The 14,570-nt window shown below is 30.7% G+C and overlaps 2 protein-coding genes across 3 annotated transcripts; one reads left to right on the forward strand and one right to left on the reverse strand.

Moving 5' to 3' along the window:
- The first annotated feature begins 374 nt into the window (after nucleotides 1-374).
- On the forward strand, nucleotides 375-7,277 carry LOC145602295 (WAT1-related protein At5g64700-like). The gene is made up of 8 exons (XM_081658482.1): nucleotides 375-653; nucleotides 903-965; nucleotides 1,064-1,180; nucleotides 4,125-4,383; nucleotides 5,178-5,336; nucleotides 5,758-5,909; nucleotides 6,639-6,849; nucleotides 6,952-7,277. The coding sequence occupies exons 1-7, from the start codon at nucleotides 481-483 to the stop codon at nucleotides 6,805-6,807; spliced, it is 1,092 nt and encodes a 363-aa protein (XP_081514608.1). The 5' UTR covers nucleotides 375-480; the 3' UTR covers nucleotides 6,808-6,849; nucleotides 6,952-7,277.
- Nucleotides 7,278-8,621: 1,344 nt separating this feature from the next.
- LOC145602828 (uncharacterized) lies at nucleotides 8,622-12,307 on the reverse strand. Of its 2 annotated transcripts, none has more exons than XM_081658987.1 (2): nucleotides 11,978-12,307; nucleotides 8,622-9,536 (listed from the first exon to the last, which is right to left on the reverse strand). In XM_081658987.1, exons 1-2 carry the CDS (start codon nucleotides 12,104-12,106, stop codon nucleotides 9,225-9,227), a joined length of 441 nt encoding a protein of 146 aa, XP_081515113.1. In that variant the 5' UTR covers nucleotides 12,107-12,307; the 3' UTR covers nucleotides 8,622-9,224. The 2 variants fall into 2 exon arrangements, with proteins under 2 accessions (XP_081515113.1, XP_081515114.1); XM_081658988.1 differs by having other exon boundaries at nucleotides 8,840-9,536; nucleotides 12,005-12,307.
- Between the last annotated feature and the right edge of the window lie 2,263 nt (nucleotides 12,308-14,570).

Consider the following 14,570-nt stretch of genomic DNA (forward strand, 5'->3'; position numbering starts at 1 on the left):
TACTTATTTTAAAAATAAACTCAATAAACATAAAGAATTACATAATAATTGATAAAGAGAATGTTTTGCCTTCTTTTGTGTTAGGAGAGAGAAAAAATAATGTAACAAAAATGATTCCAATCTTGTTGTTGGCCTATTGTTCACTTCCTCCTTATTTCTTGCTTTGCTTAAACCTACATAGACAGCACTATAATCAACTTTTATGTGGGCCACATGCCAAAGATTTTTACTTAGTTTCTTCCTTACTCACTAGTTTTTTACTTCACTTTTGTTTCCTTTAAAGTATCTTCACTAACCACTCATGTCATATCACTCTCATCACACTATATATCATACACATATTGATACTTGTATATATATAATGCACACACAAACTCATTCTTACATAGATGTGTATGTTTTACAAGCACAAGAAAATATATACAAACTCATTCAATTCATAAATTGATTAGTTGATCAACTATCAATAATACTATTGAAATGGCACTTAGTAAACCAATTCTTGTTGTGTTTTTCATACAAACCCTATATACTGGTATGTTCTTGCTCTCTAAGGCTGCATTCAACGTTGGCATGAATAATTTCATATTCACCTTCTACAGACAGGCCATGGCCACCATCTTTCTAGGTCCTGTAGCCCTCTTTCTCGAAAGGTATGTTATTTATTAACTTCACATAATATGTTTATTGCTTGGACTAGTGGAAAGATTTACACGTACCTAGGATCACAAGTTCAAATCCTACCACTAGGATTCTTAGGAGTCAAAATATATCCTTTATATATATCATGCACAACTGTTCAATATTCAACCTATCATAAAACTGTTTTTTGTTTCAATTTTTGAAACATGAATTATATATTATTGTTGATGACTTAATAATATCTGTTATTTCTTATGTAGGAATAATATACCCCCGATGTCATTCAAGAAATTTTGGCAAATATTCGCAATGTCTTTATTTGGGTAAGTTTGAAATTAACATGTATGTGATCTGAAATATGCCTGGTATTGATCATGCTAGTATTAACATGTGGTAAATAAAACTTCTTGTAATTTTGTAGGATAACATTGAGTTTGGACTTGTATGGCATTGGCTTGACCTATACTTCAGCAACCATGGGTGCTGCTACAACCAATTGTCTTCCTGTCATTACTTTCTTCCTTGCTGTTCTTTTTAGGTACGTACGAAACTATAAAATATTACTGTATCATGTCTTTAATTAGTACTTTTTTTTTTTTTCATTGAATGACTTTCATCTAAATATAGCACATATAGTCATGCTTAAGCCATAACACACTTGTACTATAATATTGTCGTATTTTCAAACTAGACGTAACACATCAAACATAATGTACCCTACTTTAGAGTGGTGGGGAGAGTGGTAGTAGGAGGAAATGAAAGAGATATATACTTCGCAAATAGTAACATCATTTTTTATCATCCTTAATTACATCACATTAGCGTCATAATTTGTTTGAAATAGATTTTCCAAATAATCATCGTTAAATAGATTGTTGTCATATGTGATAGAGAGTATATAACATATTATTGAGCCGTCATATTATTTTTAACATGGTATCGGAGCCAACGTGACATAGAGGTCATGGGTTTAATCTCATCCAGCCTTCCTTTAAAGTGGAATTAATTCACGCCGGGTATGAGAGGGCTTGTGCTGCATCCACATTCAAGCCCAAACGGTCTTTCATGTGAGGGAGAGTGATAGAGTATTTAACATATTCCTAGGCCTCTACCACCAGCTTAAACTTTTGGTTAAGTTGATCCTCTAACAATATGATTTTGGGATACAATCCTGACCTATATTTGATCTAATAACATAATCATTTAAGTTTCACTGTCACGCAACATTAACCCAAACTAGTCATCGATTATTCAAGAAGCCTAGCATTATTCAAGTGGAAGTAACAGAAAATCCTAATAATTGCTGTATAAATTGACAAAATCCAAATCAGAGTAATGGGTAATTTGTTTTCTTATCTTTTTTGTGATTTTTTGTAATTTAACTTTAGGATAATGGATTTGGAGGAAGATTTAATTGAGCACCACCAAATTATATTGATTTGACTTGTTGTCTGTACGTTTTTTTGGATTGGCAAATGGGCTATTGGCTATTCACAGCAGGTGCTCTAAAGTCTAAAGTAAAGTACTGATAACCAAAAAAAAAAAAAAAAAAAAAAAAAAAACGAAGTATAAAAAATGGTGGAAGTCATTTTAGTGCTGTACTATTCATCTCAATCTGATCCCACTATAAATCTATAAATCCCCACGGGAGCTATGCCTCTTCATTTAAGTTAATCTACAACAAATAGTTTGTTTGCTGTTATTAGATTTACTACTTCGTTCGTTTCTAAAAGATTTCATCACCTTTAATTAGATCCACAACTTTCACTTTATGCTTCTCCTAAGTTCTAGTGGTACAAAATAAATATTACACAATCAATTAATACCCAGCTCTTAAAACTGTGACAAATAAAAATGAGACAGATAAAAAAGATAATAGCGAGTGAATACTTTCGAACAAAGTTTCCCATTATTTTTTACTTTGAGAGAGATTTCATATAAGGTGAAAGCAAGTAATCTAAAATATGGTGATTTATTAACCAATCATGCATTGATCAATTCATGATCACATTGTATAAGGATGTGATACCATTCATAAATGTGGTTAGTGGTGTATAGCATTTTCTTAAATTAAATTAATTAATGCTCGAGTTTGTCAATAGAGATTCCATGCAACGTACGGAAAGCTAAGAAAACACTTAGCTTGTTACTTGACTCCTACAAATTAACAATTAGACATTTAATTAGACGGCTAACTAAACAAGGTAAAAAAGATATATCTCTAGTCATTAATTAACTTTGTATGTGATTTGTTGTTAGCCAATCAGCACAACTACTTTTATAAAAATGGGGGTGTGAACAAGCTCGATCAAATTGCATATCTTTAATTCTTTACATAAAACAAAGATTTTATTACTCATGAAAATTTGTTCATAGTTTTCTTTCTATAGAAAGATTGACTAACATTAAAATGAATTCATTAATATGGATGCATGTATATATGAATTCCTTTTCAAAGCTCGTTTAATATTTAATTAATCCAGTTCAGTTAAGTTCGTTCAAGCTCTTACTCAAAACTCAAAATGCAAATGATCATGTTCATGAACTATGCTAAAAATAACCTAAGCTATTAACGAGCTAAGCTCGAACACTAATAATTAAAAGAAAAAAAAAAAAAAAAAAAGGTTAAACAGTGAACGTTTCACTAAAGAGCAAACTAGAAGGGAAGAGAATTAGGTAAATCCAATTGGTTTTGTTTTGTACTGTGCATTCAACATCCTTTTCGCAATCTGTTTTCACTAGTGATTATATTAGTTGAGTTTGCTGTTTAGGATAAGAACTGATGTCTCACACACTTATTCAAGTAATTAACCTTAAACTGATTTTACACCACTTAATGGTTAATAATAATGATAATAATTTAGATAATAATGATGCTTAAATTATTTTAGTACAGTAGCTAGTCTAAATTCTACAAGACTAATACTGTAAACATAAAAATTAATAAGGTCGCATATCAATCGAAAATGGTGCAAATGATGCTTAATATCTAAGTATTTCTAACTTTATGCTACATTTTAATTCAAAACTTCTTTTTGTACAGTTTAGAAGTACGTACATATAGATTAATTAATAAAAGGAATCTCTTAGCTTTTGCAAAAGATTATTACAGTAGGTAAATTGATTAATTAGGGTGCAAATTATATTGTCTGTAATCATATCATGGGACGACCATATATATTTAACAGTGGCAAACATTCATCTTAGTATCTTAAATTAAACTGAGGAGTCGGTATTTGTGGTTATCGTCTGGTCGTTGTCATTAATAATTGTACCATTGTTTTCCTAATGCGTGTCTATGAACACTTGTAAAACTAACTCATTTTCGATTTATTTTCAAGGAAATACTATAATAAGTAAATAAATAATCTTATGATACTTAAACATTTGACATGGACACGTTAAAAAAACTGTGTTACAAGCTAACATGGTATATAACGGTTTTTCTAACGAGTAAACGTGTTGTTGTTTAATTGTTTTAGATTAGAGGTATGGAAAATAAAGACAGCCTCAGGGATAGCGAAGCTATTTGGCGTGGTGATATGCTTGGGAGGTGCCACGACTCTCGCACTTTATAAGGGTCCTTCCATCAAGCTATTTAGCCATCCTCACTTGTTGGCTGGTCACCCAGCAGCTAACCAGCCGCCACAGACTCAAACCCATTCCGGCCCCACTTGGATTAAGGGTGTTTTTATCTTGCTCACTGGTAACACATTTTGGGCTCTCTGGATTGTGATACAGGTAACGTAATATGCACCTATTTTCTTATTACTATTACATTATGTTGAGACGTTTTGTTCACGTTTGCCAATGCATGAATCAATCATTTATATATATCTATAAATACTCTGTATATATATATATTTTGAAAATGTAAATGAGACAAATTACTATTAAATTAATAATTAAAGTTTGTAAATATTTACAAAAGTCTAAATGTGACAAAAGATGGATAGAGCGCATATTTTACATCATAATTTAATTTATATCCGACAAAATGATCAAGTACTCAAGTTCATGATGCATTTTTTATTTGTAAACTTTAATATCTACTCGTATGTAATAGTCGTACAATTCAATATAATGTACAATCTATATCCGACAAAATTGTCAAGTTCAGGTTTTTTCATGTGTAGTTTCCATATCTATGTTACAGTTGTACATATAAACTTTTTTATCACATTATCGTAAATCAGACGTACATTTAAAAAAACTCTAATATTTTTGTCAAATCTTTATATCCGATAAGATGTACTCCACAATTCAAAGATTTACATTAGTTAAAGTAACTTCAATTTCAAGTAGTGTACCCCAAAAGTAGTTACAAAGGGTACAAAATCTAACCCACCACCAACAATGATTTATATTCACTCATACATCATATACATATCGTGTTACTCATGTCCTAAACTCCTAATGTTATAAATCGTACCTTGCGCATTATACTGTTGTAAAGTCACTTACTACTATTTATTTTCATGTGCATGATTTTGATGTTTAATAAATCATCATTTTTTTTTGATAAAATAAAATAGGCTCGAATCATGAAAGGGTACCCGTCAAAGCTTTTGTTCACAGCACTAAGTTGCTTCTTGAGTTCAATTCAGTCATTTGCAATAGCTATTCTTGTGGAACGTCGTCCTTCCGAATGGATGCTTGGTTGGAACATCCGTCTTCTAGCCGTTGCTTATTGTGTATGTTACTAAATACACTTCTCTCTTCTTTCTTTTCGTCTATTCTTTCTAACCATCACACGTTGTGCATTATAAAGCGGGAAAAAAAAAAAATACTGAAACATATATTGAGGATTGGAGCTGTATTTAACATTTCTATTGTAATATCGTGGATGTAAATCAACAAGTACTTGATATCAAATATGACAAAGTTACTAAAACCTATGAAGTCACGACTCTAATCTTACAATAAGTAGTTATTATAAGTTCAGCTCATACAAGATTTTGCATTTCAGAAGAAAGGATAATATTCTTTCAAGATTCAAAGTAGCCGTCTTTAGTTTAGTTTAATGTCACAATATGTGACACGTGCACGAAATATTTACTTTTAATCTTAATATCAAACAACCCTCATGCATAGTTTAAAATTTTATTGAAACAGGGAATAGTGGTGACAGGAGTGGCATACTATTTACAAGCATATGTGATAGAGAAGAAGGGGCCAGTATTTCTAGCATTGTGGACTCCTTTGGGGCTTATCCTTACTATGCTTTGTTCTGTTCTTTTGCTTGGAGAGATCATCACTTTGGGCAGGTTATTACCTAAATTTCTCATTTATGCACTATATTATTGGCAAATGTCAACTTCTAAATTTGACCTATCACCTTTAATGTGTTGTTCTTTTTTTATAAGTGTGTCAAGTTTCATAAATTTAAACGTGACAAATATTGAAAAGTCAAAACATTAAGTATATATTGAACTTTTTAAATTTTAATTGTACTTGTAGTATGTACTATGTAATGATTGTTACAATTTTATTTAATTATTTTGTAAAGAATAATACACCAAGATAAGGGGTGTCTTCTCTCACGAAGTCACGATGGAACCCTAAGGATGAATTTATATCTTGTCACATGGAGATGAATTATCATATTATAATTTAATTACATATATTATATCTCTAAATTTTAATTTTCTAACTATTTCCTCAAAAAAAAAAAATCTAACTATATACTAATTACTCTATCTTACATGTACTTATTTCATTTATTTATCATTTTACTCAAACTAACCAAGAAGTTTAATATGCTAAATGAGTAATTAATTACTTATGATACTCAATAAAGATGATTTTCACTTGTCTGAACTATTTGAACTTTCCGGTTTTTCCAGAGTTTATTAAACTTTAAAAGGTGACCCTTGTTAGAAATTATATGATCTTATTAATTAATCCTTATCTGAACTTATTTTCTAAATTAAGTGGAAAAGTAAATAAGGCCTAGCTAATTACAAAGTATGTTTTTACATGCGTTTTATTTTCAGTGTGATAGGTGGAATTTTGCTAGTTTGCGGGCTCTACAGTTTCTTGTGGGCAAAGAGCAAAGAACAAATGATTATTCCATCAACTTGTTCAACCGTTGTTGAAGCAGATAAACAAGGCCTGGAATTTAAAGTAATGGAAGGAACCAAGAACTCACCCTCCATTGTTTAAGTATATATATTTAACTAAGATTTTCTAAGGCAATTCAAGAAGGTATTCCCAAATTTCCTTCAATTTGCGCGTTTTGTTATACTGCCTCCGTTTCTTTTTGTTTTTACTATTATTGTTTCTTATTATTCTGTTTATACGTGTTAGATAAATCGAAATTGAGAGAGCATCAGATCCAGAGACTTGATGAAGGTGTTAAGTATGGATTTTATTATAAGCTCTCAAGTTTTGATGTTGGCTGCTGATTTCTTACACTGTACTTATACCAAGTATATTTTGAGAAGAAATATGAAGTATATATACTGTACTAGGGTAGCATTAAATCTATGCATAGGTAATGATGTAATTCTTTTACCTCATTCTATGCCTAATATAAAGTACATATTCTTTTCTCCCTAATAGAAAAAATACGAAGCACTATGTATATACAAGCATATATCAATCTTGGTATATGCGTGAATTTCATTATACGACGGTCTATACTCTATAAAATCGTATACAACTTTTAAATGTAGGATTGAACGCATAAAATTAAGATCAAATACTTGCATTGCATACAGTTAGTGACAAGGGCCATGCTAGTGCTGGTTATGCAAGGCTGAAAGGTCTCTTTAATTTGAAGAATTGTCATAAACTCAAAGGGTCTCATTTTGCATCGACCAACATGCCATGGTACGAGAAAAGCACGGTTGGATTCCCGTGCTTTGGCATGTCAAACTATGTTGAAGGCCATGCCTTGCCATTGTCCTATTCCTTGGGATGGCCTTCGCGATGAGTGGTTTGGCCGGCATATGGCTCACTAATGGCCTGACACGTCTAATAAAGATCTATCTGTTTCATCTTATTTTAACTTATTAAGAAATAATAAGTCAGATAAATTTCAATAAATTAAGTTCAAATATGTTAAAATAATTTTAGACAAAATTTAATTTTTTTTTTCAAGAAATACAAAATCTAATTAACCAAACAGAACCTAGACATATCTAATCCTTCTTTTGGCCAAGAAATTAAGAAATAAAATGACTTGAAACTTGAAAGAGCCTCAAAGAGGGAAGAAGTACAAGGTCTCGGGTCAAATGGATGGGAGTCAACTTACTGTGTTATAGCGGGCCAGTAACAAGCCCAACAAGGCTAGAGGCCCACTTAAGCCCAATAAGCAAACTTTTTTTTTCGGCCGGGAAAACTTCATAGATCATACGAGTAGTATACAAATTTCATGAGTGTAAGAAAATGTACTCCATCCATTTATTTTATTTATTTAATTTTTTTTGAAGCTGCAACCGTTTTGAGTAGTGTGTTCAGTCAAATAATTGCAAGTAAAGAAAAAACGGAGGGATTACTACATAGGCAAAGAGGAAATTTTAAGGTGGTTTATAAGATTGAAGTTGATTTTGGATAGATTCATGTATTCTCAAAGAACTACTAGGGAAAAAAATAATAATAATAATAAAAAAAAAAAAACTTTATCAATCCTTGCCATTATACCTTCCAAATTCAATTATGGAACATTGCATCATTGATCTTAACTTCTCAAGGCATATAATAAGCTTGTGAAAGCAATATATTCTAAGGGATTAGACGTTAATCTTGTGAAGACAGAATCTAGTAAAAGACAAGATCAACACTAAGGCCCCGTTCTTTAGAGCTGCTTTGCTCTGCTGAAATCTGCTCTGCTCTCTGCCCTGCTCTGCTTAAAAATAGTTGCTTCAATCTGCCCTGCTCTGCTCTGCTTCAATCTGCTCTGCTCTGCTCTGCCGAAATCTGTTTTGCTCTGCTCTGCCCAGAAGCTCAAAAGAACAGGGCCTAATCTTGTGAAGATGATCTTTTAATTTGTTGTACTCTGGCCTAATTTTTAAAAACTATATACATCACAACACCATATGATTTAAGGTAGTACATCATTTAGCAGTAACAATCCTAAATATAAATACCTATATACAAGCATAAGTTTGTCTTTTTTCTTTTTTTCTTTTTTTAAATAAAAATAAAAATAAATAGTGCATTTATTAGGGGAAAAAAAAATAGTGCATTTATTAAGATTATTAACACAATATACTTCGTATAAATAAATAAATAAGAGCAATTTTAATTAACATTCCAAAATATCAAGATGTTTACAAAGAAATAACAAATTCATGAAACTCAATCTCCCCTCACTAAAAAAACACCACAAAAGGGAAAAAAAAAAAATCATAAAACACTCTCCATTGGCCCCATACATTCACATACACATATTCATTTAAACAAAATCCCCAATAAACTAATGTAATGTTTCAATTAAAAATTTGTCCTACCCAATCACAAACTTATTATCATTCAATTTTTTTTTTTTCTTCTTTTGTATATTTTCTTTTTTTTAGTTTTGCTCATTTTTTTCTTTTAACAGCAAATCGACATTAAATATTTCTTCATTTAGCCTCTCATTTCTTTTCAGCTGTGGCTGGAGCCGGAGCCGCGGCTGCAGCTGGAGCTGGAGCTGCGGCAGCAGCTGGAGCTGGAGCCGGGGCTGCCTCTGGAGCTGGAGCCACAACTGGCTTAGCCTCTTCTTTCTTGGGCTCAGAGGCTGCTGGCTTAGCCTCTTCTTTCTTCGGCTCAGCAGCCGGTGTTGGAGCTTCTTCTTTCTTAGTCTCAACAGCCACTTCTTTGGCTACTTCCTCAACCTTTGATTGCTCTGAGGCCTTCTCCTCAGTTGGTTTTACGGCGCTCTCAGCTTCCGGCTTCTTTCCATCATCCTGTAAACAAAGAGAGTTCATGAGATGTTGTTCTTATGACAAATAAACTAATAATGTAACACAATCACAAACAAACATTGAAAACTTATGATGTAACACAATCATAAACAAACATTGAAGACTTAGCCTATGACAAATAAATTAGTAATGTCATGTACGTTGTCATGCACGCATGTTCATCCAACAACTTCGTCCAAATACATTCAATAGTTCATGTAGAAAGATTCTTATGCCATTACATGAACTAAAAAAGTCATACGGCATATACTTATAATTTACTTCCCTTTCATTCTATATCATACAACAACAATAATGTATACCTAACATATGAAATTATATTGTAAAATACAGGACAATAATATAGACGGAAATGACTGGTATGTGTTGTGCAAACATGTAGGGACGACAAAGTTAGAAGTGACAAATGTACAAAGGCGGAATTAAAATGAAAAAAACAAGGGAGTGGAAGAAACTACACTTTAAGAAGACAAAGTAATGTTGCAAGGAATACAAAGACATAAAGGTAAGAGCAAATAATAAACAGGAGGCAAATCAGACATATTTGGGTGTTTTTTCCTTCAACAATCAACATGACCACATAAAGAAAAGATGGACTGAGTATTTGGGTCCCAAAAACAGCTGTGAAAGAAAGGACAACACTCAAAATTGACAATTATAGTGTTTTTAACAAGTAATTAATGGGATTTAAGGACAAGATTCCTCGTTTTGTACCCTTTTATTATGTACGAGTAGTTTTAAGAAAAAGATACCCTCAAAAAAATGTCGATTTTTATTAGGCATACATGATCATGACATACTCCCAAATTACGTGTCACTAAATAATAAGAGCTAATTATATTATAGCACACGATATACTCAAAAGTTAAAGTTAAAAGATGAAGATGTTTGATCGACAAATTAAAATTATAGGGTCAAAATTTTATATTCGTGTGATTTCACCCTAATTTACAAAGTTTTACTTTCTAACTTTTACTTGAGAAATAAATTACTATAGCTATTAAATTTTTATTCTTTTTGTTGTAGTTGTTGATAGTAGTCCATGACATTTTCAAAAATTGATGGTGAAAATTATTGATGATAAAATTTTATCGTTAATTTGTTTGTATTGTATGATATCATTATCGATAATCAACATCTACAATTACGTTTCCAAATTGTAAAACTAACAAAACATGTCAAAACTATGTCATCTGAAAATGAACTAAACTAAGAGACTTGTCAATATTGATCACGTAATTTTCAAGTTCGGATTTCGTCAATTGTGACCTTTGAGAAATTAGGCTTTCTAATTTTAGATTTTTTTTATTTTTTATTTTTTTTGATAAAATACAAAGTTTATGGAGTGGTACAATAAACATTTGGTAGGAGTATTTTTTTAAAAAAGTCAAAAATCATAATTTTGCGACAAGCATATTTTAACAGATTATGAAGTACAAGTATTCTCTTTTGCAAATATGACCATAGTGAAAATTTGTTTTTAGAGTACGTTTAAAATAATGATCCTACAATTACATTTAGATTTTCCATTCATTTAGACTTTTTTTAGATACAAAAAGATGGTTTAAGGAAGAACAAATAGAGACGAAGTAAAACCAATTATTTGACAAATTTACCACGGATGGCATTTTTTGAAAAAGTTGGACAAAAGAAAAGAAAACTAAAGGCCAGATACAAACACTTGATAACTTAAATAAAAGTCCAAATTTGTTATAATTAAAAATAATTTACATTAATGTACAAATTTTATACGAAGTATTATGATTCGAACATTAAAATATTATTGCAACTATTACTATATTATACACAATAACACAATGAAGATTTTTTTATTTTATTTTTTTAATAGAAACGACAAGAATATTGGGACAAAGGCAATATGTATATACTCTTCCGCTAAAAAATTTTGAGATGATGTTCCGAATATTATTTTCCATAATAGTACTCTAACAATAAAAAATTCTAATACGAAGTATATTCTGATATTTATATTCCTCTATATGATAGCACAACACTTCAATAAAACCCTATATCGTAAAATCATGTTTATGTAGTACCTTAGAAAAAGAAAAACATACATAAAATATACAAGTAAAATAATCTTTACTTCAGAATTTATTAAAATAAAATCACGTATCGTCTTGAATTTAAAATTTTTCTAATAATAATACGAAATTCCTATCAATATGAATCCAAATCAATAAACAAGATTATGCAGAAATAAATTATATGCATGTCAAATTAAAATCTTACTCCACCCATTCTAAAATATTCTTTGTGTTTATATGACGATTATTTTCAATATAAAAAGTCAAAACAAAAAGGACTTTTAGAGACGGGGACATATCAAACATGGTTACCTCCGAATTAATAAGAAAAACAACAACAATAATAATATAGTACATAATTATATGATTAATGACCTCTAACATTTGAGCGAGAGATGAAACCTTGTTTTGATCAACTTTAATTTCTCTGTCCACCGTTGTTTCCGGTACTTCAACCGGGGCTTCTCCTTCTGTTGTCAACGGCTTGTTTGCGCAGTTTCCCATTTTTTTTTCTTTGTGAATTTACTCTTTTACCCTTTTCTCTTCCCTTCAAAAGCTTCCACAAAAACTCTTGTTAGGAGGAGAAATTGAAGGGCTTTTTGGGAAAACTCTAATATTTTGGAGAGAAAATGCAATAGCTCAAATGAAAAACTTTTTAAGAGTTTTTATTTATAGAAAATTTTAGAGTTTTTATTTGCTGCTCCGACAATCATTCTGCGGCGTTGAATAAGGTTGTAATATATAGACAACTGCCAGCTAAGCCTCCCTTTTTTAAAATAAAATAAAAATTATTTTTACAATTTTTTTTTTATTTAAAAATATTTTTAATTTTGTTTGGAATGTTATATTGGACAGGGTGTAATACTAATGTCCAATTGGACACAGGCTGTAGAAATTTTTTGGTTTTGTGATCTTTGTTTACTAAAAATGTCATTATTATGCATAACAAATTTTATAAGTTTTGATTGTGTTTATACATTGTTGCTGGCATTTTATTATTGATTTAGGTTAGGAATTATAGAATTATTGTTATATTGTTATGGAAATAATCTAGAAATGACTTTAATAGGTTCATAAGAGATTAAGAGGTAAAAAGTTGCTTTGAATTCTAGACTAGAGAGCATGTATTAAGGGATATGTACTTGATACGTTTGGATCATCTTGGTGTATATATACGGAGTAATAATTAAGAGTCTAGGTTGAATGCATATTGTGTGTAGGTTTTGTATCCAATAATAATATTAGACACGTACATGTGACGTATTGATGTATGTAATGTATCATACTATACATAGACAATGTCAACAATCATTGAAAACAACGATCTCAATACATCATTGACATGTTACATATAATCACTAGTCACGAGTCGTTTTTCCTTAACACAAACTATTATCAATATATTACTCTTTATATAAAAAGAGCTTTCATGGATTTTCATTTCCCAAATAATCTTAATTTAAATTGATTAAAAGAAAATTTGTATATATACGGAGTATAAGCTTATTGTAAAATGTACAATATTGCAAAAAAATTATATAAAAAGAGCTTTCATGGATTTTCATTTCCCAAATAATCTTAATTTTAATTGATTAAAAGAAAATTTGTAGACTTTTGTGGGGAAGTTGATATTCACCGGCTTATCTTGGATGCCTCTAATGTTAGCCAAGTTTACACGTGCAATGAGAAGGTGTCATCCTTGATTGACAAAAGCTCCTTCAATTTGTCCTTGATTGACTATAACTCTTTTCATTTTATTTTCTTGATTGTTCATCATAAATCCAATCGCTCATATATACATTGATTGACATCAACTCTTTATTTTTTTTTATTTTTTTTTCTATTTCACTTTCACCTATTCATTTTGAGGTTGGTAAAATATGGGCTTAAAGACTTGTCATGATTTACTGAATTGAGCTGAAATGAACTGAACTGATTAAAGCTGAAATGAACTGAACTGAACTGAATAGAGCTGAAATGAATTGTTTATGAGGGAAGAAAACTAAGAGCTGAACTAAAACTGAACTGAAGAGAACATGCCCTAAATCTAACCTTTAGAATAATTGTTGCACGCAATGACTAATAAATGATTTCCTTGGTTAAAATTGTGTGACTAATCGATCACAAGTGTTTGAGGGAATTATTTATCGCAAGCGAGAGATAAAGGATGAAAAAATGACCTAATATATCGCGTTTTATCTACCACTTGTGTTTTGATTGTAACTCAACCTTAAGATGATTTCATCATGTTGTTAAAATAACCTAATTAGAGTTTTCATCCTATAGTCACAAACAATCTCCAACCAAAAAACTGCATTGATAAAATACTAATAAACTTAACACCATCGATCTCTAAATCCTCACTTAAGTAGGCACTAAAGTTATGTAATTTTTCTAAACCACCCTTAAAAATGATGGTTTTAATCTTTGTGTTGGTGACTGTCACAATTGAATTGTCAATTATGATTCCCATTATTTGCTCGGAAACAAAACTAATCTTCAACATCAATTTAGGGCCTGTTCACATTTACTGAACTGAGCTGAACTGAACTGAACTGAACTGATTGGAGCTGAACTGAACTGAACTGAACTGATTGGAACTGAACTGAACTGAACTGAATTGAGCTGAAATGAATATTTTATGAGAGAGGGAAATTAAGAGCTGAACTGAACTGATTGGAGCTGAACTGAACTGAACTGAAAATAAATAAATGTGAACATGCCCTTAATGTAGTAATAGAATGTTTTCCTATTCATTTATGTTCAAGGATTTGTGTAAGAAAAAAAAAAACTATATGTGCTCAATTCAAAAAAAACTTCCATGATGTAGTTACTGGCTAACAATTCCAATTAGGTGTAATTAGAATATTAATAGTAGAAGCACCAACATAATACAATATATTCTTTCATATGATATTGTGACATGTATTTAATCCAAGAACTCATCATGTTATAGGGTAGCCAATTA

This window comes from Chenopodium album, chromosome 21 (genome assembly GCF_948465745.1).
Source record: "Chenopodium album chromosome 21, dcCheAlbu1.1, whole genome shotgun sequence".
NCBI lineage: Eukaryota > Viridiplantae > Streptophyta > Magnoliopsida > Caryophyllales > Amaranthaceae > Chenopodium > Chenopodium album.